The sequence below is a fragment of the Salvelinus alpinus genome, chromosome 25 (assembly GCF_045679555.1).
Source record: "Salvelinus alpinus chromosome 25, SLU_Salpinus.1, whole genome shotgun sequence".
Lineage (NCBI taxonomy): Eukaryota > Metazoa > Chordata > Actinopteri > Salmoniformes > Salmonidae > Salvelinus > Salvelinus alpinus.
Window position 1 is genome coordinate 19879037 of NC_092110.1, and position 22779 is coordinate 19901815.

At 39.6% G+C, this 22779-nt stretch overlaps 4 protein-coding genes across 7 annotated transcripts in view; 2 read left to right on the forward strand and 2 right to left on the reverse strand.

Moving 5' to 3' along the window:
• The first annotated feature begins 75 nt into the window (after positions 1–75).
• gskip (gsk3b interacting protein) lies at positions 76–3711 on the forward strand. 3 transcript variants are annotated; one of them, XM_071366083.1, is made up of 3 exons: positions 76–431; positions 1063–1336; positions 1451–3711. In XM_071366083.1, the coding sequence occupies exons 2-3, from the start codon at positions 1100–1102 to the stop codon at positions 1607–1609; spliced, it is 396 nt and encodes a 131-aa protein (XP_071222184.1). In that variant the 5' UTR covers positions 76–431; positions 1063–1099; the 3' UTR covers positions 1610–3711. The 3 variants fall into 3 exon arrangements, with proteins under 3 accessions (XP_071222184.1, XP_071222183.1, XP_071222182.1); XM_071366082.1 differs by having other exon boundaries at positions 81–431; positions 1100–1336; XM_071366081.1 differs by having other exon boundaries at positions 82–431; positions 1097–1336.
• Positions 3712–11829: 8118 nt separating this feature from the next.
• npc2.1 (NPC intracellular cholesterol transporter 2, tandem duplicate 1) lies at positions 11830–14126 on the reverse strand. The gene is made up of 5 exons (XM_071366078.1): positions 13992–14126; positions 13281–13380; positions 12969–13076; positions 12713–12885; positions 11830–12504 (listed from the first exon to the last, which is right to left on the reverse strand). Exons 2-5 carry the CDS (start codon positions 13363–13365, stop codon positions 12418–12420), a joined length of 453 nt encoding a protein of 150 aa, XP_071222179.1. The 5' UTR covers positions 13366–13380; positions 13992–14126; the 3' UTR covers positions 11830–12417.
• A 34-nt stretch (positions 14127–14160) lies between these two features.
• On the forward strand, positions 14161–16189 carry LOC139553583 (iron-sulfur cluster assembly 2 homolog, mitochondrial-like). 2 transcript variants are annotated; one of them, XM_071366076.1, is made up of 4 exons: positions 14161–14320; positions 14858–15032; positions 15257–15372; positions 15574–16189. In XM_071366076.1, the coding sequence occupies exons 1-4, from the start codon at positions 14241–14243 to the stop codon at positions 15746–15748; spliced, it is 546 nt and encodes a 181-aa protein (XP_071222177.1). In that variant the 5' UTR covers positions 14161–14240; the 3' UTR covers positions 15749–16189. The 2 variants fall into 2 exon arrangements, with proteins under 2 accessions (XP_071222177.1, XP_071222175.1); XM_071366074.1 differs by having other exon boundaries at positions 14177–14320; positions 14858–15038.
• A 415-nt stretch (positions 16190–16604) lies between these two features.
• LOC139553589 (echinoderm microtubule-associated protein-like 5) overlaps positions 16605–22779 on the reverse strand; it is a 61979-nt gene continuing 55804 nt past the window's right edge. The window contains exons 33-44 of the mRNA XM_071366084.1: positions 22625–22645; positions 21879–22052; positions 21540–21748; positions 20984–21141; positions 20681–20795; positions 20391–20579; positions 20030–20202; positions 19755–19917; positions 19520–19623; positions 18781–18934; positions 18161–18261; positions 16605–17961 (exon numbers count right to left, since the gene is read on the reverse strand). Of these exons, the coding sequence (XP_071222185.1) occupies positions 17925–17961; positions 18161–18261; positions 18781–18934; positions 19520–19623; positions 19755–19917; positions 20030–20202; positions 20391–20579; positions 20681–20795; positions 20984–21141; positions 21540–21748; positions 21879–22052; positions 22625–22645 (1598 nt within the window). The 3' untranslated portion in view covers positions 16605–17924. The remainder of the gene's footprint in view (positions 17962–18160; positions 18262–18780; positions 18935–19519; positions 19624–19754; positions 19918–20029; positions 20203–20390; positions 20580–20680; positions 20796–20983; positions 21142–21539; positions 21749–21878; positions 22053–22624; positions 22646–22779) is intronic.

The following is a 22779-nucleotide window of genomic DNA, read 5'->3' on the forward strand; positions in this document are numbered from 1 at the left end:
ATGCTTCTAGCAAAGCCTTTTCATCCACAAGCCATTCTACTTGAACTTTTTCGCATGACTTCTGAATAATTGCAATGTTGAAAGAGAAGGTGTTATCACAATGTTTAACTACGGTGGTGTTAAAACAGAACAACTGGCATTGATCAGAATATTTTGATAGTCGTTACTACCCAGACTATTTGCATTGCCCCCACCCCCTCTTTACACCACTGCTACGCTCTGTCGTTACTGATTGTCCTGTTTGTGACAATCTTGATTATTATTATTTTAAATTATTTTGTTATTGATATTGTTAATGAATAATTTCCAAAGTACGCTTTGGAAATATCTACATTTTTACGTCATGCTGATAAAGCAATAGAAATTGAAATCTTCTTGACAGAAATCTTTGTTGATCACCCGGAAGTACAGTAAAAACAACCACGGAGGAGGTGAGTAACGCAGCTAGAAAAACTAATTTGACAAAAATGACAATATTTCCTGGTACTGTTGAAGTTTACATATATTCATGATTATGTTTATGTCATTGTCAAAACAATTCCTACTACAAAGAGAACCCATAGCCACGGATATTGGCTGCTATTGGCCGTAAGCTAGCTAGCATGCTAACATGGTGATGATGGTGGACTGTCTTGTCACTGAATGATAAGTGGTAAACAGTAATAACTATGTTATTGGATACTAGCGCTAGTCATACTCTAACTCATCACAAAAGTTTTCACATTATTCATGAATGAATTCAAAACAATCACAACACACCAGCCTTTAAAGCCCTACTAATGTTTGTTAAAAATCACAGACTGGGCCCACCCACCAAAAAAGTAAACCCTTGAGCTAACGTTAGGTGGATTCCATGATGGTGGAACTTGCTTGTATCATCTACCTCCGTGGATATAGTGCGAGGAACGTTCGTTTGAAGCTTTACATCTTAGTTTACAATGTATCCGATGACCACGAAAACACATTTATTATTGTATGATAACACTTGTAGTTAAAACAGTTGTACTTAGCTAGCATTTAGCTACTATACTTCATTTTCTGATTGCACCTTTAACCTCACAGTTGTGTCTGGTGTTTTTGTGTGTGTCTGGTGAAGAAGATGGAGATAGACTACCAACCAGAGGACTCGCCTGTCTCCTTATTCGATGAAGACTGTATTGATCATGTGAAGGACATGAGGTTGGAAGCAGAGGCAGTGGTCAACGATGTGTTATTCGCCGTGGCTGAAATGTATGTGTCCTCAAATTTGGACAGTGCTTTGGCTGTGGCCTACATCAACGTGGAAACAAGAGAGGGCAATCGCTATTGCCTTGAGCTCAATGAAGCTGGACTAAGGGTGAGGGATATCAACACTATTTAATTTGTGCCATTATTTCATTTGTGCTGTTCAGCTGTTATTCTGTGTAGGCCTACTGGTATATGATTGACCACTCTCTATTTTACCTTACAGGTGGTTGGCTACGTCTTTGACCAGGTGGATGAGAGCTTGAGCACCCAATACTTTGAGACTATTTATTCACTGCTGGATACCCTCAGCCCAGGCTACAGAGAAGCCTTTGGGAATGCCCTGCTACAGCGATTGGAGAGGCTGCAGCAAAATGGACAATGAAAGACAAAATGGAGCTAATGATGTGGAAGTGAAACAAGGGTTGTAGGGACATCAATTGTACTATACGAATACAAACATAGCAACCTTTCTCATCAGGTTATTGACCAGACATCTAGCTACTACTACAGTACTAATGTACTACTAAAAGCATCTGCGTGGTCAATCCGACGTCTGCAGTGGCCATACTGCATTTATTGCAATACGGCCACTGCAGAAGTCAGGGCATTTATACTTTTTGCGCTTAGAGGAGTAGAGCAGAGCTGTTATGAAGGAAGTGAGTTTGTGTATACAGTATACAGGACCTCCTGCCCCCACCTAGCGTCAACCAATTATGTCAATGTGGAGCTATACGGAGCCCTCCGCATTGGGTTTCATATTCATGTTATTCACAACAATGATTTAGACCTGCTGTGTCAGTCTGTGACCAGGATTATCTTCTGTCATCATTCACATTCAGGTTTGTGGCTTTTGTAAAGAACTGTCTGTCAAGTTTGACAATATGTCGCAGTGTTTATCCCCCCGGAACTCCCACACTTCATTAACCCTGCTCTACCTCTACATAGTTAGATTATACTTTAAGTATGTTACTTAAGGGCCTCCCGAGTGGCGCAAATGTCTAAGGCACTTCATCACAGTGCTAGAGGCGTCACTACAGACCCGGGTTCGATACCAGGCTGTGTCGCAGCCGGCCAGGCGCATGCACGCTGACTTCCATCGTCAGTTGTATGGTGCGGCTGGCTTCCGGGTTAAGCGAGCAGTCCGGCTTGGCAGGGTCGTGTTTCGGAGGATGCATGGCTCTCGACCTTCGCCTCTCCTGAGTCCTTACGGGAGTTGCAGCGATGGGACAAGACTGTAACTACTAATTGGGGAGAAAAAGTACAAAAAATATATAAAATATATACAAATTCAAAATGTATGTTACTTAATAAAGTTGTTCTCTGCCGTCCACTGAAATAAGTGTATTTGGCCTTCTATGTACATCAGCGAGTGAAACATTGAAACAGCCAAAGAGAGAGATGTGGGGATTGTTTTCAAAATCCATCAACCACCCCCTCTGATGTTATGACTCATAAACTGCCTTAACGATTGACCCATGGTATGCTCTTTGGCAAAATAATGTACAAATCATTTACATAACCCATGTCTTAGTTACTGAAGTGTTCATTGTTGTCATGGTAGTTAAACATGTATTGTTTGTCACTTTTCATTTAACACTCCTGAGTTTTGAATAACATTGAGAAGGGTCAAATATTATTCAAAACAGTCAAGTGGCCATTATTAGAAGGGTTTCAACGTCTGCTTTTGTTATTTGGGCAAATATAATTTATGCATTTCAAACAAGGAAATGCATTTTCATTTACTATTCACATTACTGTTATGAATACTAAATACAGATGTTGGTATTGACCTGATAGTTTGAGAAGAGGTCAGATGAGGGAGACATTTTATGAAAAATATGTGAGCTACAGTTTTGTGTGGTTGAATTAAGGACTTCCTGGTGTCTGTCATATTATAGTATATTCTCATTTATGTTTCTCTGTTAAGTACCCCAAGCTATCATACTTTTTAGGCAAACAATTAAAGCACCTGAAGATGAGTTGAAAAGGATGTATCATTGATTAACAAGCTGCTTTTAGTTCCTCAGTAAAAAGCACAGAAGATATGAGCGTTTACTACTGATTCCACAACTGAGAGTCAACAGTATTTTAATTAATTCAGATTTTGTGAAGATGCTTCAGGATGTTGGCTCCAAGTCCTATCAGTTTTACAGTTCTGGTAATTTTCCACAGTTACCGTAATTTGTGTTAAGAATTTAGTTGTGTGTGAAATAAATTATCGTCCATTGTAGTGTAATTTAAATTTACTTAGTATCAAATCAGTTTACCCTGTGAATGTCATTAGAATTTTTACTCATTGTTTGATGCTGACATTATTGTAGACCAACAAAAGCTAATTAAATACGTTTCATTTCCTTGTAATCTGCAATTTTGTTGCCCTTATTGCTTTTGCAATGAGTGATGTGCGTGCATCGGTTTTACCAAGGTGAATGAGTAAACCCAGTTATCCCATGTAATAAATTCTTAGGATCTTGAAAATGCTGAGGCATGTGTAATGTTCTTTTATTTGGTTATGAGCTTTGAAAGTTCAACAGCACACAACAGCATTTTATTTTGAGACATTTGCTTGTCCTTAATGTTAATCAGATGTGAAGGCAAATGACCAAAAAAGGTAATACTATAATAATACAAAATGTAAGATTAAATAAAGACTATTAGATGTAACTATTTAGACATCTTGATTTTAATATCTAGCCATTGCTGTTTGACAGTACAGAAGAAGAAAGAATCCCCTCCCAAAGTACTGAGTTACAACATATTTAGCAGTCAAAAGGAAATACAGTACATGCCAAATAGCTTTTCAGACCACACAGCAGCCAGTAAAAAATAAGCAAATATCTAGAAAGTTGCACCGCACTGCAATGTAAATAAAGTCTAGGAATTGATTGTTCACAGAAACATTAACAGACTCATTCTGATCAATCATTGACACTATTTGGCAGATGACTAAGTAGAATTTAGCAATACTTGGGTCATTCCATCAAATCAGTACCTTTTGGGTAGCGTAACTTTGTCAATATTTTTATTTTATTTCACCTAATTTTAACAGTCTGTCATGAAGAGCACATGTTCAACTTAATCAATCAAGTTTTTCCCCATCTCAAAAGGTTAAATAAAGTATATGACTATAGTAAGTGCCTATTAAGTGTCAAATAAAGTAACAGGGTTGACGATTTCATCTTAAATCAGCCATAAATCCGGTTGTAACGGGGAATGGAAGCCTGTTGTGTGCAACAGGGAGGAAATTGTCAAAGACTCCAGCCACCCAAGTCATAGATTGTTCTCTCTGCTACTGCACGGTAAGCTGTATCGGAGTGCCAAAGACTGAAGAGCTCCTTAACAGCTTCTACCCCCAAGCCATAAGACTGCTCTGATCAGTTCATCAAATGGCTACCCAGACTATTTACATTGACCCCCTTATCTTATTCTAATCTATTCTTATTTTTTTGCACTGACTCTCTTGCACAAGCTCCACTGGACTCTAACCACATACTCACACACTGACACTCCAACAACACACACACACATACATTCACATTCCTTCACATACGCTGCTGCTACTCTCTGTTTATTATCTATGCATAGTCAATTTACCCCTACCTACATGTACACATTAACTCGACTAACCCGTACCCCAGCACATTGAGTCGGTAGCAGTACCCCTTGTGCATAGCCTCGTTATTTTGATCTTATTGTGTTACTATCTTTAGTTATTTAGCAACATTTTAAATATTTTTTTCTTTTTTTACTCTGCATTGTTGGTTAAGGGCCCGTAAAGTAAGCATTTCACGTTAAGGTCTACTACACCTGTTATATTGGCACATGTAATAAAATTTGATTTGATACATTTGAATGCAAGCTTCACAAGACAAGTAATTGTTAAAACATTTCTAGCCTGTCTATCTATGGGCAACGGGGTTGATGTGTTATGCCCGACCTGCTCTGTTTTCCACCACAAAACACCAGAAAAATGTCCAGAAAGAGTAGAACCAGCTCTGGTTTTGCACCCACTCGGGCTCGTGCGGTGGAGGAGATCTTCGTGGGCTATACTCAGCCTTGTGTCAGGGTAGTACGTTGGTGGTCTGTTGATATCCCTCTAGTGGTGTGGGGGCTGGCTTTGGCAAAGTGGATGGGGTTATATCCTGCCTGGTTAGCCCTGTCCAGGGGTATCGTCGTACAGGGCCACAGTGTCCCCCGACCCACCCCTGTCTCAGTCTCCAGTATCTATGCTGCATTAGTTTATGTGGGGGGCTAGGGTCAGTCTGTTATATCTGGTGTAATTGTCCTGTCTTATCTTGTGTCCTGTGTGAATTTAAGTATATACGGCAACAAAAATTGGCTAAGAAATTAATACTGAATACAAAGCGTTATGTTTGGGACAAATCGAACAACACATCACTGAGTACCAGTTCATATGTTCAAGCATGGTGGTGGCTGCATCATGTTATGGGTATGCGTGTTATCGGCAAGGACTAGGGATTATTATTTTTCTTAAATAAAAAAATGAATACAGCTGAGCACAGGCAGGCAAAATCGTAGAAGAAAACCTGCTTCAGTGTTCTTTCCAACAGACATTGAGAGAGGAATTCGCCTTTCAGCAGGACAATAATCTAAAACACAAGGCCAAATCAACACAAGTTGCATCAAGATGGCATTGAATGTTCGAGTGGCCTAGTTAGTTTTAACTTGAAAATGGCTTTCTAGCAATAATCAACAACCAACCAGACAGAGCTTGAAGAATTTAAAAAATAACTAGATGGTAATCTTCCATAAACAAAAATTGGTGGGACTTGCTTCAATTCTACAAGTATTTTTGTAGTAGTGGAAGCCAAGCAGTTAAATATAGTCAAAGTTCAATTTAGTAAAATAATTGGTCTGATTACTTTGATAGACTACACTATCAATCTTATTACTTTGGATTGTGGGGTAGTTAGATCAAATAACTACACTCAGACTAGCCTACTACACTTTTATACACTCTCCTACTAGAATACCACAGTATATGCAAACTCTATTAATAGAGTACAGAAGACAAGGAGGCGTTGTTGAAGTACAGTATATGTAAACTGTAATAAGTGTACGACAAGGTAGCATTGTTTAAAATAAATTAAAATCTTTAATTGTATACCGAGGGGGGAAGGTAGTGATTGGTAGTAGTTATTACTGTTCTTATTTCAGATTTGAATATCAGAGAAGTAGACCAAGGTGCCATGCCCTTTATGTTATCTACGATGCGTTGTTGGGAAAAGTGATGTGACAAAAGTTACAATGTTTACTCATTATCTCATGCTTAGAATGTGCTCCCTCATTGTTATAATTAGAAAGTTCTGAAAAGTTCCATGGTGGTAAGTTAGCTAAATTAGTTGATGTGGTTACAAAAACTGCTATACCTTGTTATTGGTAGTAGATATCTGTTCTTATTTCCAGATTTGAAAAGCAGAGAAGTAGACCAAAATATCATACCCTCTAGCTGTTTGTCTAACTTGTTGGGAAAGTGGTGAAAGTAGCTGATTTGTGTCAAACGTTACATTGTTTACAGTGAATGTTGAAGCCATGATTGCACAATGGGGAGCTTTATAATGTCGAGGAAATCCCACGACAGTGAATGGAGGACAAAAATATGAATAGTTTAAAAGGTATAGAATATATCAAAAAGTGAAATGTAAGCAACTCAATCCATACCAGTCTGCACATTTTAATCTTTGAACTGTGTTTCTATCTTAAATGGTGTAAGTGTAATGGTCATCGTTGCATGAAGAAGGATCGGACCAAAGCACAGCGTGGTAAGTGTTCATGATATTTATTAACACTGAACACTAGAACAAAATAACAAAGTGAGAAACGAAACCGAAACAGTCCTGTCAGGTGCAGAAAACACTGAACAGAAAATAACTACCCACAAAACACAGGTGGGAAAATGCTACCTAAGTATGGTTCCCAATCAGAGACAACGATAGACAGCTGTCCCTGATTGAGAACCATACCCGGCCAAAACAAAGAAATACAACACATAGAAAAATGAACATAGAATGCCCACCCAAATCACACCCTGACCAAACCAAAATAGAGACATAAAAAGCTCTCTAAGGTCAGGGCGTGACAGTAAGAGGAGTAGTGTGCGGAAGAATAACAATAAGTATGATGAAGATTTATTTTGCTTCGCAAGTCCCACCTAATAATAATGGGCAAATATTGTACAATCCAGGTGTGCAAAGCTCTTAGACGTATGCAAAAGACTCACACCTGTAGTCAATGCCAAAAGTGTTTCTAACATGCAATGTCTCAGGGGCAGTGTTGCCAACTCAAAGTCACTAGAAGTCGCTAAATGACGCTATCACCTAATTTGCATAATTGGCCATGCGCATGTAATTGTGATGGACGCTGTAGGAGAGAGGAATAACGTCGTGGGAGAGACAAAAAGTGGGTAAAAAACACTAAATATGTTTAGAACTACAAATGAACTTTCTTCTGTTGATTCTTGGGTTTTTTTATGTCACAATTCCAACCCTCCTCCTTTATCTGGGCTTGGGACCGGCAAAAGAGACACTCTGGCGGAGTTACTTAGTTTTTTATTTTATTTTAAATGTTAAAATTTTTACATTTACATCCCGCCCTGAATGTAAGCCAGGGTGGGATCAGCCAGCGGCGGCTTCCCGCATTCATTTGCAGTCTGGATGCGGAGGGGTGAACATCTCCTGCTCTGACTGCAGCTGGGAGGGACTGCTGCGCGATGACTGGGCCGCCTGTGAGTGCTTTGGGACGGGGGTGGGGCCCACGGAAGCACCTGCTGCTCGTTGAGAAGAGTAAGAACGATACGTGCTTTCACGTCAGAGTTTCCAAAAGTCTCCAATAACACCAGAAAAAGTCGCTAGATCATATTTCTCCACTCCTGTTCTTTCAGCCTGGTCTCAGACTAGACGTAATATTGTAAACATAAACTCAAATTAGAATGATATGTTACCTTTGGTATGGTTACATTAGACAGAAGGTTACTTAAGGTGAACATCTAGCAACCTTAAGGTTGCGTGTTTGAATCTCATCAACCCCAGCATTTTAGAATCTCATTAACTTTAGCAACTACTTACTACTTTTTAGCTACTTTGAATGTAAGCCAGTGGTGACCCATCATTCAGGGCAGGTGGGGCTGAGCTCCGCCTGTTTTGAGCACCACCTGTTTAGCTAAAAAATATCTATAAATATTTGTTGTTGTTTTTGTTGCCTGTATTGCATGTTATTTTGGCAATAATACGTGTCACACATCAGTTTGCATACAATGTAAAAAATATATAAATAATGTAGTTAATAAAACCGCATACAAACATGGTCTCTTTTTTGCTTTCTTGAGTAAGGCAGCTCCAAAATGCAGCTGTTTCAGCCTAGCTCAGTGCTTTCTGTAGTGATGGTGGGGCAGCCAGCAGAAAATATGGAGCGTAGAGGTTGATAATGTTCTCTAGTTGCACCGTGATTGGCTCAGTGTTCTGTCACTCATGGGGACACTACGTCACCGCAACATCTATGGGGAGAGCTCGAAAATTCAAGCCCCTTGGGTGCTTCCATAGAGTTACATTAGAAGTGCCCATCCAAGAAGACTCAAGGTCATTACCACAGATATAATGACATCAAATCACGTTATATCTACCGTAGCTTTGATTGGACTGATCATGTCAACATCATACTTTCAAAATATTAGCTAGAAAGCTAGACAAGCAGTCATCATTTTGAATCACATCGACAATCTACTGGCAAATCCTTTTCAATTCTTGTCATGTGAAGAGAAATTATAGATAAAATCTATCGGTGCTCATCGGTCATTGGACATAAACATTACACAACAAGTTGGAAATTGCAAATTCAACAATGAGTGGTTTGGAAGGAATCAGTAGCTAACTGCAAGCCTTGCAAAAGCACTGACTAACCTACTATTCAGTGGAGTGGGTGTGTGGTCCAAGTCTGGGTTTAAGGGTCTCTTTTCCAAGCTTAAAAGGATAAACATTCAACACCAAGAGCCAGAGAAGGTTGAATACATTGGCCATGCTGTCAATCCAGCATGACTTCTGCCGCGTTCAAAACAATGAGTTCAAGACAACTGAGAACTTGGGAAAAAAAGAGAGTCTCTTTCTCGAGCTCCGACCTGAAGATCACTGACGTCATGATTCAACATTGTTTTTTTCAGAGTTCCCAGTCGTCTGGAAAGCACCATAAATCCAGAGAATGCCACATTTTGATCACAAAGTTTGATGACAAAATTTGCCCACAAGGACCGTCGCTCCACCTTCCTGTTCAAGTGAGCACAGCATAACAAGGTGAGTCCAAAAATGTCTTGTATGCTGCTGAATAAATGATGTAATATGCCAGGGAAATATGTATACTGTAGCTAAGAAAGTAATACTAAGTGTATGTTGTGTAGTAAGCTGTTAGTAGCCATGTGCCTCACCCTAATAATTTGGTCCCTTTCCCTCTCATAACTTAGCCTATTGTTCTGACTTGTTGGTGCACAAGTAGCGTATAGCCTGTTTTTGGGAAATGTAATCATTGAATATTGTAAGCGCTTTCATTGTCTGCTTATATCCGCTTTTATTTATCCCACGGCTCTGACAGCAAAAGTCCTGAACAAATAGTTATATTGACTACATCCGTCCTATCTTGCTCATTAATGTCTTAATCGAAATTACGGATTGCCTCTTATCTGCTTGTTTTTCGCTTACATGCTGACGACACCGCTTGCGTCATTTGCGCTCGCGTTGCAAAATAAATGTACACATACATGTTATTCCATTGTTGCACCCACACTGCTCGCACGCATCTGCATAGTCAGACACTAAAATAGAACTTGATTCTATTTGTGACACTTGACGCGCTACAAGTCCTGCCTCTCCCATCTCATCATTGGTTTGTAGGAGCATATATGATTGAAAGATGAACTGAGGTCCACACTCCAGTCCAGTTGGTTGTGGTAATGCACCTTAAAGTTGGTTGCCAATCGTCATATAAAGTCTAAAAAAGAAGAAGCCTGGAGGAGAGATTACTAGAAACAAACTCAGTTTACCGTTTTATCTGTGGATTGTCAGAGTAGAGGACCTTGTGCATTTCAGGTAAAATAACAACCCAATGTTTATATCCCAGGACAAATTAGCTAGCAACAGCAAGCTAACGAGCTAAATTGCCATAAATGTTTAATGCTTTTCGCCTGTCCCCAAATTAATATAATTGGTTCAGAGTTCGTTTTGATATTTCAACCTGCGTGTCCTGATCGCGTCTGGTGTGGGTGGACAAAATCAACTTGTGCTTGATGGCGCGTGCGGTCTGGTCAGCATGTTATGCCATAGTTTGTACATCTCAATTTTCAGTAGAAACCACATTTGTTTAATATCAGCCATATCAGCTATGCTTTTTTAAAGGCAGTAAATGAGGCTGAATGAACTGTTTCGCTGCCAGACAAGGCTCCGCCAGGTGTAGCAGTGGTAAGGATTCACTCTATGATTCTGAAAAGAAAGCCCTGCTGTTAGGACAGCTTTATGTAGGCCCTAACAGTTTGTGGGCACCGTTTGTCACCGTTATAGTGCAACTAATGTATAATTTAGTGTTGTGTAGTGGGTTTGCTGGCATGCATCTAAAAATGTTTTGGGGAGTTTGCTAAACCAAGATTGACATGCTAAAATTGCCACTGATGTTAGCTAACCCTTCCCCTAATCATAACCCTTTTAGCTAACCATTCCCTTAGCCTTAACCCTTTAACCTAACTCCTAACCTTAACACCAGCTAATGTTATCATTAGCCAACTAGCCACCTTTCACAACAACAAATTGGAATTCCTAACATATTGTATGAATTGCAATTAATATATTGTATGAAATGGATGATATCCACCAATTAATACATACCATACGAAATATAAAATGTAGTGTATCGGATTTACGTACAGGATAATCTGAAATGCGCTTAGATCAGATTGGTTCCCCAGTCAAAATGTACATTTGGTGTATCATTTTACAGCAAGAAATGCTTAATTCAAAATGTGGAAAAAGTCAAGGAGTGTGAATACTTTCTGAAAGCACTGTACACACACACACACACACACACACACACACACACACACACTGCTGCTTCTGTGCTTTATTTTTTACTCTTATTATCTATCCTGAAGCCTAGTCAGTTTACACTGCCTTTATGTAAATATCTACCTCAAATATCTTGTACCCCGGCATATTGATCTTGTACTCCCTGTATATAGCTTAATTCTGGTGTATTTTATTCCTCGTGTTACTATTTAACTCTGCATTGCTGGGAAAGGCTCGTAAGCAGGCATTTCACAGTAAAGTCTACACCTTTTGTAGTCGGTGCATGTGACAAATAAAATGTTCAGTGTTTCTTTTGAAAACATTTGTTAAAGGAATAGTTTCACAATATTAAAAATTAGAGTTCAGTTCAAGTAAGATGAATCACTAATCACATTAAATAATCATCTTCAGAAATAACTTTGTCAAAGCAACAAAATAGCAAGAGCTTTACAATGATGGTGAAAACTTGGAGAAATGTTGAGTTTAAGTGGGTTAAAATCTTCCTATAAGTCACAGAGGGTACACAGAGGGACATGACAAATGCTGAATTGTCACTTTAGCAAGTCTTTATTCATATTAAAAATCAGATTTATTGAATTTTCCATTTAGTTTATTTTAAAAAGGGCACTTCACTTCATTTATAACAGGCTTTCACAAATCAACATTGGTGCACAATTTCTACCTAGAGGTTAGAGACTTGGGCCAGTAACCAAAAGGTTGCTAGTTTGTATCCCTTAGTCGACAAGGTGAAAAAAACTCAGGAGTTTGGATATGCAAAAAACACATTTCCAATTCACACATGTGTATAATACACACATGTACATGTATGGAATTGGAAAAATATAAGCACCCACAGTTATTAGGTACTCATTTGGTGGAATGACCCACTTATGCAGTTATGAGTAAACAGTCAGCCACAACATTTCAAAATGCCTGTATGGGAAGTTAAGTTTTAAAACGACTGAAAAAGCTACAGTATACATTTAAAACCTACAGAATCAATACTTAAAAATCTGAATTCTTAAATTATAGAATAATTCATGAAATGTGTAGGTGGGTTATTCTCAGTTTAAGCAGTTCACATTAGAATCCCTTTTTTTAAATTCCCTTCAGGTGGTACTGCAGATAAATCTCAGCTTACAATCTGGACTGGGAACTTTATGCAGAACAAGTCTTTGCCAGTGTCATCTCTCAGCTCCCATTCAACAACCAGCTTGATCTAGAAATTAAGAAAAATTTAGATTTTGTCCAGTATTGGAGACATTGGATCAGTAATGCACACAAATGCTTCCCTTTTAAATCGACATCTTTGAGGCCACCTTTTTATACTTTAAGGTCACATTGAGGAAATGAAAAGAGGAACATCTTGTTTTCAGCATTCTCAAGAGTATTAAAATGGTGTGTTCAATTATTTCAGGCATACTTACAGAGGGGTACTCAGACTTCACTGGAAGCTGAGTCACATAGTGATAGCTCTGTGCCTTCTGAATGGGGCACTCGATCCCAGACTTGCAGCCGTCTTCAATGGGGATGGGGAATGGGATGGGAACGCCAGCGATCACACCGTGGACAATTGCTTTACTCGTCTGGCTCTCAACCGCTAAACAAAACAGGCACAGGAGGGATTAACAAAAATGGCACATTTACTTTGAATGAACAAACATCTGTTGATGACATACTTACCACTGTTGAATGTCACATTGACAGCATAGGCCTGTCCTTTATGGAGCTCACATGGTTGTTTAGGACAAGGTTGGATGTCAACAATCACCACTTTACCAACATCAGAGCCTGGAGAGAACAGAAGACAGATTCCATTGTCACTCATTCTAGTAATGAAACCAAGCCAAAGATTCACACCTTGTAAAATCTGTAATTTTGGTACACTACCCTTGTAACTAATAGGTTATACATCATCACCTGACAAGATGACCAAACCAGTCAGTAAATTTAAAAAAAATTCATCAAAGTGCCAACACCTCAATCAAAACTTACCACAATCTGCAAATTTCACAGGTTCTGCGCAGGTGAGAGCAATAAGGGAGAACAGAACAATGATGGAAGCAGCGTGAAAATCCATAACTGCAATCTGGCCCTGAAAGATGTTAGAGAAAGATTCTTACAACTGCGGTTTCAAAAACTTGAATGACTACAAGTTAGGAAAGCACAGAGACCAGAGCCATGTATAGCCATACAGACCGTCTCAACAAGCAAATTCAGTAAGCAAAAGTATTCTCAGTTCATTCAATCAATATGACTCGTGTGACTAATACTAGATGTCTACTTAGCTAGCTAACTCTTCCCAGGAAAAACACCCCGGATTAGTACATTGTGTAGTCCAGAGGGATAGACTACAAAACAGGATTAATGAGTTAACCAATTTACTTTGATAAACAACCAGAAATAACTATTCATTTTCTGGTCTATTAAGAAAGCAATGTTTAGATATGCGTTTTTGGTTGTTGAGTCAATTAGAGCGTGCCCATTTTTTACTCATCTTCCTAAAAAATAAAGTTATTTCAGAATACTTTGGCAAAGTTAGTTGGCTAAATCATTGATCTTGCTTTTTAGTGTTATTGTAATGTCTACAGTAACAAATAAACATTCACTAGCTAACTACCTTTCCATCTTCGTTTGGTGAATATACACCGATACAATATTTAGTGAAAAATATATATTAGGCGAACAAAACTTTTAGATACAGACCTCTCTTCTATGCTTCAGGTGCAGGCTCACAGACACTCCTTACTTCCTTGTCACGAGAAAATTACGTGTATTTACGGTGGTGTAATATTTAAGGTTCGCTGACTGGCATGGAAAGTAACGAATCAGATATTTTATATATTGCAAGAGTAGGCGATTCTTATGACGTTATAAGACAGTCGATTTCCTAACCAATCGTTTTGCGTCTCTTGATCTGACACCGCAGTTTCCATTGGGGGCGGCTTTTGTAGAATGTTATGGAAGATGTTTTTCGTACTACGGCGAGGAGCAATGTTGAGTGCAACAAAGACAATGTCATGGACCCTTGCTAGGTATACAATGGGTATTGGAATATAAAGGAAATATAAACAACTTAATTATATCAACAAGACCGCTGTCTTCATATTGTAAAGAAGAACAGCGTAGCTAGCTAACGTTAACTATTAGCTTTACATTGGCTATCACTGTGGGGTCAAGCTTAGCTAGTTTAATATAATTTTGATTGCTGTTTTTAAAAAAAATGTCATTATCTAATCAGACAACTTTGTTGGACTTAGTCAACACTGTATGTGTATTGCTTTAACGTTAGTTACAATTGGGTTTATTCAGCTGCCATGAATCGCTGAGTCTTTACATGACCCATTCCTTACACCCAAGTAGTAGTAGCCAGTAACGTTACCTGTCACTGTAAAGTTAGGCCTTATGAATCAATATTGTAGGCATAGAGTTGCATTACTTTGTTATTAGCTGATTAACATTAACTAGTTGATTCGTTTTTATTTGAATGAAGAAATTGTAAGTGTGAAAGTGATGTGAATGTCTTGTGGCTCTTTGGTGTTCTGTTTTGACAAGGCTTTTTTTTCTTTCAGGGCCTCATTTCCCCTTCTCACCAATGTGGGCCAACCAATATTGCTGAGATGTCCCCAAAGGTCTCAACCCCTCTACACAAGTCTCTCACGCTTGAGCAGCAAATCAGCCCAGGAGAAAACAGCAGAGTCCAGTCCAGTTGAAGAGAAAGTATACCTCAGTGCATCATGTGTTAAGGTTAGGGTAATTATTCACACAAAAAAAGTATATATTGTCCTCTATAAACAGTATAATGTAACTTCTTATTTAAATCCATCCCCATATGTGTGGGCTATAAAGCTTGTGTCTTTCTCTGAGCACTCACTTCCTCTTTCATCAACAGTGGTGGATAATCAAGGGATACTTGGATACTCCATGTCAAGTACTGACCTAATTACCCTATTCTCTGTCTGTGTCTTCAGAGGCTAAGAGAGATCATGGATAAGGGACAGTACCTGAGAATACAGGTGGAAGGGGGAGGCTGCTCTGGGTTCCAGTACAAGTTTGTCATTGACAGTACCAAGAACGAGGAGGACAGGTAATTGTCATTGATTAATCTGTCGCTCTGTTGTCATTCAAGAGTGAACTCATTATTGAGGAACTGAATGAATGGCATGCAGCAGTAACACAATTATTTGTAGTAACACAATCATTGTTATCTGATCATATCTCTTTGTCCTCAATCCCTTCCAACACCCTTTTTTATCCATTCTAAACTCTTTCTCTCCCTCTCTCTCAGGGTGTTTGAGCAGGGAGGGGTAGGGGTCATTGTGGACCAAGACAGCCTGGAGTTTGTGAAAGGCTCTACACTGGACTATACTCAGGAGCTGATTCGCTCCTCCTTCCAGATGCTGAAAAACCCTCAGGCAGACCACGGCTGCTCCTGCGGAACCTCCTTCTCAGTCAAGTTATGAGACTCTGGGTCTGAGACTTGCAGCTTTCAACCCCTCTATCCCTCACTAAGTCATAATGTAGGCATTTTATTTGAAATTATATATTCAGAAACTGTGTTCACAGGTGAATAAGTTATTCCACAATTCACAGATGATCCTCATAACAACTCTGCAACTGACAACATTTAAAGAATGCTGTAGCCTATTTTTTGGGAAAGTATGCTTGGTTACAAATTTAACAAAGTTGATGAGAATCAGACGTGCTTGGATGTATTTACAAATTGATGGATTGGTTTTCAGCGTTCTGTTTCACTACGATATTAAAAACGATGTTATATTGGTTATATATTTATACTGAATGAAGATTATGCTTTGGAGTAGTTTGAATGTAAAAGACTGCATCCCATAAAGAATGTAGGTCATGTCTCTATGAATAAAAGTGTCAAAATGACAGCAAATGTATTTGTCTTGGAATCAAATTAATACAGTTACATTTAGGTCATGATGTATTTACCAAGTAAATTGGGAGCTTTCTGATTACATCATAATAATGAAAGAGCAGCTACTGTGGGAAGTGTGGCCAGTCACCAACTATCATAAGGCATTACCATTTCAAAATTGTTTTGGAACATCAAAATGTTAGTGAATGATTAGGGAATTTCTCATTCTTAATAGGTGTGTCCAGTGTAGACGGGCTATCATGTCAACATAGTTTGATTATCAAGCTCATCAAACCCTCAAATTCACATAGCTTAGATCGCTGGGTGTATGCAAATAGGATTGATATAGGTTGTTGAGTTAGTACCCCATGCCTAAGTCGCTCTGGATAAGAGCGTCTGCTAAATGACTTAAATGTAAATGTAAATGTAATGCCTGATAGACTTATGTTGTTGTCAATCTTTTATTTTTTTTATTAAAATTTGATTTAAGAAAGATTTCACAAAAAATATACAAAACAATATCTTTACAAATTATATTTACATTGATGTAATATAAATCAAAATATGCAGTAAATGCATTTAATCAATTTAACAGAATTATCATAAAACGAGGGAAAACATTTTGCATGTTTCATATTTTCTATTTACTCAGTTACATTCCAGTTGAGCAATATCATATCTGGTTACGAGAAACATAAATCTATATCCTTGTAAAAATAGCCACTCCCTTTTAAACGTATATCAATATGTATGCTCTTAATAATGTTACGCCATAGCAGCACACTGAAAAGTGATCAAAAGGAGAAATGCAACAGTGCATTGAAACATTTTCAGCTTTTTTCCTTAGTTTTTTTGAGGAATTTGGTTGGACAGGGAATCAGGGATTGTCTTTTGATAAGCCATGCATTCCCATTACACACATACACAAAACCTCAAACAAGTATACACACACATTGTACATTATGGAGGGTTACTGCACAAGCTAAAAGATCACTACATTTGAATCAATATGGTCACACTGCTGGGGGTTTGAGGTTCAACCAGTGGACAACATGGTCACATACACAAACCATCAGGGTAACACAGTGACCAGGTCAGGTGTTCAGTGCATAGTATGCTTTGGCATGCTGACATCCAGAACATAACTGCGGATGTTACATTCATGAGGAAGGCCACAGGAGTTTAAATAATTTGTAAAAAATAATTAAGAAAACAAGAACTTGTATTAGTCAAAAGAAAAAACAATGGAATTATATAAAACAAACATCAAACCACTCCAAACCTCATCAGTCACTCAGAAGGAGATTAAGGCTAAATTAGTTTGCTGCAAGTTTTAAAAATGGCATTTTCATCAGTCACACTAACTCCTGCCGACTGGCAAAACTGCCATTTATAACATTGACACAAACATTCATACTAAAAATAAATAACCACCACCATCAAAATCATGTGCAGGTGATATGAAAGGAAGTTTTACAACTGTGATGTGATGTTTTGGAGGGATATTTTGCAACGGTAGTGGTATGATGTCTTCCACCTCGTGGAAGAACAATCAGGGCTTATACTGTAGTGTACATGAGGCTCACGCTGATGCCCCGAGTGTTGAGGCAGTGAGTCATGTTTACTAGCTGTGTAGTTATCCCACAGCGGAGTGGAGCGGGTTCTTCTCTCTGAATAGGCATGCTGGGAAAAGCCCATGCAGACCCCTGGACTGGACACAGTGGTGGATGGATGATGTGTCACTCCTGGTGTGCCTCTCAGTGAGGGGCATGGACGCACCTCCAGACAAACAGGCTGCAGAGGACACAGAAAAGGGAGAGGAAAGACATTTATTAACAGTCAGCAGTGTAACACCAAGGCATTTCATACAATATTCAAATGTTTATTTAATTGTCAATTGCTACAATGAACTGAAAACACCACTAATGACAATGTTGTAAAATTGAGACACAGTTTCAGAGGAATACTGTACTAATAGAAACTGGAGTTCTACCTTCTATCATCCCCACCAGCACTAATGACGAAGCGATCCCCACTTGTGAAGCGAATATTAGTCAAGTGGGCTGAGTGGCCCAGAAAGCGTTTGTGTTTGGCCTGCAAAGAACAATAAGTGTGTTATTAAAATGGCTACCCCAAAATAACTGTAGCTGAGCATCATTTAGACAGATAATAGATGCATAGGTTAGGTGGAACTGTAGTTACAGTATATCTTCATGGTCAATAACATACACACCAACATTACAGAGACACATGAATGGTACACATGAAACCACAAACATAAGCCTGAAAGTTCACCAATAAAATAAATATCTCCATTCATGTCAATGCTGAATGCTACTATAAGTCAACGTGAATATGGAAGCTACTGTACAATATGATACAATTCGTGAGTCATATTTAACATGCTATAATCAATCCAACAAGTATTAGCAGTTATAAACAATTATCAGTATTTCATTTTTATAAGTGACATAAATAAATAGAGCTCACTATTCTATGGCAGCAATGTATGAATTTATAGTTATCTTGGATTGATGAGGTACAAATATCAAACAGAATCCAATATTTACACAGAGACACAGATCAGCATCATAGAACACAGATTATACTTACAAACTTTTCTGGACATGGAAAGTCAAACAGCTTTACCATTCCAAAGTCATCGCCTGTGACGATGTTCAGGCCAGAGTGGGAAACACAGGCACAGGTGACGTCTGCTTTGTCAGTGTTACGGGACCAGATCCCCACAACCTCATCCCCCAGGACACTTGCCAGACAGTGAGACATCACATGTTAGTTAGACAGGAAGTAACTCCAATGATCACGTGGTGCTTTGACTTGGTGTAACCTAGGGGTTCCACAATTTTTGTTGAGTTCAGGCAATAATTTTGTATGATCTTCTGTGTAGAAAAGAACATCATAATTAATGATGTTATTTCCCCCGTCTGATTTAGTGCCCGGTCAGCTCCACTCTGTTCTAATAAGTCCTACGCGGCTTGTGGGCATTGTAGAGGGACACATGCGTGTTCCTGAGAGTCGTATCTTTCCGTGATGGGGTAATAATATTTTGTAGCTTAAACCGTTCAAAAGATAGAGCCACATTTGTTTGAAGAAAAGAGAAACTGCTTTGTTTACTGACGTAACGCTGGTTCTAAGAACCAAGTGCGATTTTTAAAATGTAATTTCAGAGTTTCTCTTGTGACCCCGTTTTCAAATCAGGCGACCCCACTTGGGGTCGTGGCCCCCAGTTTGGGAAACACTAGGGTAACCCCTGTGTCCCCAGTATTGATTTCATATGGCCCTGTCAGTAGTGAGATTACTATGGAGACCCCAACATAAAACACACAGTCACCTTGTCCATGTGGCCCAGGTTATCCTGTCTATGACTGACTGCTCAGTGACATGCTTTCCAGATGGCACCTCGTACACCAGCCGCTTGTAAGCACCAGTCGATATCTGTTGGAGTAATAGTAAATAATAGTCAAATAATACATTAAAACATGATTATTGTGAGTCTTGATTTCATATTGGAGAGTTAATATGCATTTACACAAACAATCATAGATACACAGATCTCGTGCCTCTACCTGAACATAGCAGCTGTCTGCAGAGAAGTCCATCTGCATGACAAAGCTAGGGATGTCCCTGCAGCAGTTAATGCGGTTGAGTTGTGGTCCAAGAGTCAGGTCGTAGAAGTCAACCGCACTCTCACTGGAGCCCACTGCCAAGTAGCGTGAATCTGGACTGAACCTGAGGAAGAAACAGGTTCAGTTCAAAATGTGTCCTCTGAGACTCAGTACACTCATGAAGGATGAGTTTCCCCCATAAAGGCTCTGGGTGATTTTGAGAGGGATTCCCCCACCTGATATCTTGGATGGGAGAGCGACGGTCCCTCTTCTTGCCCCAGATCTTGAGTGAGGTGACCAGCAGGATAATGAACTCGCCATTCTTCATGCCAATGGCCACCATGTCCCCCTCGGGGCTGTAGGCCACCGTACGAGCTGGGTGTCCCAGGTTCACCTTGTTTAGCATCTTCTGTTACCCCAAAAAAGATTAAACATAGAGAAAGTCAACACACAAGGTTCTTCTAGTGCCTCACATACAACACATTAGCAGAATCAAGTATAATACATCCGTAAGAAAGATTCCATCAAATTAAGTTAGCTCCTTATAAACTGAGACTAGCTGGCTGGTTAACAAGTCATAGTAAAGGGGCTCCTGACCTTCTCTGGGATGTCCCACAGCCTCACAGTGCCATCCTCTGCAGCAGAAAGGAACACGTCCCGTGTGGGATGGGTGCCAACGCCCCAGATCGGACCATCCATGTGGCCGTTCACCAGGATGTTGCACGCTGCATTCTTTTCCCCCACCTCAATGATCTCAGCATTCCGGGTTCCTACCAGAATTTTACCCTAGAACAGCAACAAGGGAAATGTGGATGAGGAATACAAATATAGACTTGCATGGCTCGTTACCCTATTCTTTATACCCACTGGATGGTGGAATGTCCCACCTTTCCTCTGCATACGGAGCGCACACAGTCTATGATCTGTCCCGTCTCCAGGCGAAAGGCTCTGCAGCGCTTCAGCTCCTGGTCCCACAGCTTCAGAGCACCTCCTTCCTTTGACCTGTAGGGGGCACCAAACACAACACTATTGCTGTATACTGAAATCTGAGTTTCCGTTCAAGTTTCATACTCTCAGTCCTAAATATGTTTATGTAGAAAACGTTGATTAAATAATCCATGTCAGTTCATTGATTTCACACGACTAACAGCAGTGGTAGCTGGTACAGTGAGGAGAGGAGCAATACTTACGGTCTTTCCTTGCCTCCCGTAACGATGAGGCCATCTCTTAGTGTGGTGTACATGGTGAATACAGGGCCTGTGTGGGCTTTAGCCACTACTCTCACTAGAATGTGCTCCTTCCACACACACACATCCCCACTAATGGTACCTGTAAATGTCAAGTTATTCTGAAACAAAAAAAAACAAACCTGCACTAATCTAGTGACCTAAAAGAGCAGAGGAGCATTGCACAGACAATCAAGCAGTATAATAATCAATTAAATTGCATCGTTAACCCTAATCAATAGGCTTTATACATGTAATTACAACATGTATCATATCTGTACACTGTTGTCATACCATTGAAATGTAAGGTAGATTATATTTTTAAAAGTTTCCAACATTAATTCAAGTTACCATTCATAAGATAATACATAAAATAAAGTATAAGTACATCTTAACAATAAGTACAATGTCAAATACATTCTAAGTATACATGTTCCATAGGGAAACTGCAAATGTAGTAACTGTACTGTCCGATTGGGTATCATATGGCAATAACATAGAGAGTGGGGAATGGACTTACAGCTCCAAATGCTACAGAGAGCATGGTCTGCATGCGGGCGTCCTCTATGGAACTCATCACACCCTTCTTGCACAGCAGAGCCCGGCCCGCGAGCGTCCAGAACCTCACATGTTTTATCCCAACAGAAACAAACTGGGTGTCCGAGTCCGGACGGAACTCTGCCACAAAGATCCGTTGAGTGTGACCCGACCGGCTGGCCACTTTGGCACCTTGAAAATAATGGTGCATTGATAGAAGCTCTGTAGGGGACCTATCTCCCTGTATTCATTGCAGCTGGGCACTTACAGGTGCACCGTGATAAGGTGAATAGCCTGTAATGAGTTGGTGTGAGGTGTTTACCTTCTTGCCACTTCCAGATGGTAATGGTGTGTTCTGGGTCCAGACCCACAGAGAGCAGCAGCTTCCCAGTGGCACTGAAGCTGACCGAGCAGACGCCCCGGGAGTGGAAACAGCGCAGCACAGACAGCGTCTGCTTGTTCATGGCATCCCACACGTGGATGGAGGGCGACGTGGCTGAGGGAGGGAACAACAGCAGTGTAGATTCAAGCTTCATGTATGCTGGATGAAAAGAGGCCAGAAACTTTAGGCCCCAACTAAATCCACAAATAATGAAATTCAATGACTGTGACTTCTTTTAAATATGAGGTTTTTACATTTGCCGGACCATACGACATAAGTTAAAATGGATATTGAATATCAATGGTACATTCATATAAAAAAAACTTGTCTTGAAAAGAGTACCAATGTAAGTGGGGGTCAAACAAGAGCTACAGGGCTACAAGCAACTGAAGCAATCAAGCACGTTTGTGTGAGGTGCACACCTGCCCTTCCCATCTAACCCACTAGGCCGCAGTCTATCAATATAGCACACTGTGGATGTAGTAGAAGGTACCTGGAAAGCTGTCAATCAATATTATCTATGAAGAAGAGAAAGCTATTCTCAATCTACCTTAAGAAAAACATCATCAAGGATCCTTTCAAAATGATATATTTTTTTCCACTAGTGCACCGAAACACTCTCAGTCAGAACAACATCCTCTGCTATATGGGACAAACCAAAACTATTGAAATGTTGAAGTTCTTACCTGACATATCACCAGTATCACCTGTATGGAACAAATGTAAAGATTCATTAAATAATAGGAAGATCAATGGCACTAGTAAAACTCTAAAACACTATTTTACGCAGTCCAAGTGTTAATTAGAATATTGACAGAATACTGTATTGTAGTAGTTTTCC

Excerpts from the sequence above, each read along its gene's own strand:
- LOC139553583 (XM_071366074.1), top strand. The coding sequence starts at position 14,241 with ATGTTATGGAAGATGTTTTTCGTACTACGGCGAGGAGCAATGTTGAGT. Across the intron at positions 14,321-14,857 it reads ATGTCATGGACCCTTGCTAG|GGCCTCATTTCCCCTTCTCA; the intron begins GTATACAATGGG and ends TTTTTCTTTCAG. Across the intron at positions 15,373-15,573 it reads ACCAAGAACGAGGAGGACAG|GGTGTTTGAGCAGGGAGGGG; the intron begins GTAATTGTCATT and ends CCTCTCTCTCAG.
- npc2.1 (XM_071366078.1), bottom strand. The coding sequence starts at position 13,365 with ATGGATTTTCACGCTGCTTCCATCATTGTTCTGTTCTCCCTTATTGCT. Across the intron at positions 12,886-12,968 it reads CAATGTGACATTCAACAGTG|CGGTTGAGAGCCAGACGAGT; the intron begins GTAAGTATGTCA and ends TGTTTTGTTTAG. Across the intron at positions 12,505-12,712 it reads TGAAGTCTGAGTACCCCTCT|ATCAAGCTGGTTGTTGAATG; the intron begins GTAAGTATGCCT and ends CTTAATTTCTAG.
- gskip (XM_071366083.1), top strand. The coding sequence starts at position 1,100 with ATGGAGATAGACTACCAACCAGAGGACTCGCCTGTCTCCTTATTCGAT. Across the intron at positions 1,337-1,450 it reads TCAATGAAGCTGGACTAAGG|GTGGTTGGCTACGTCTTTGA; the intron begins GTGAGGGATATC and ends TTTACCTTACAG.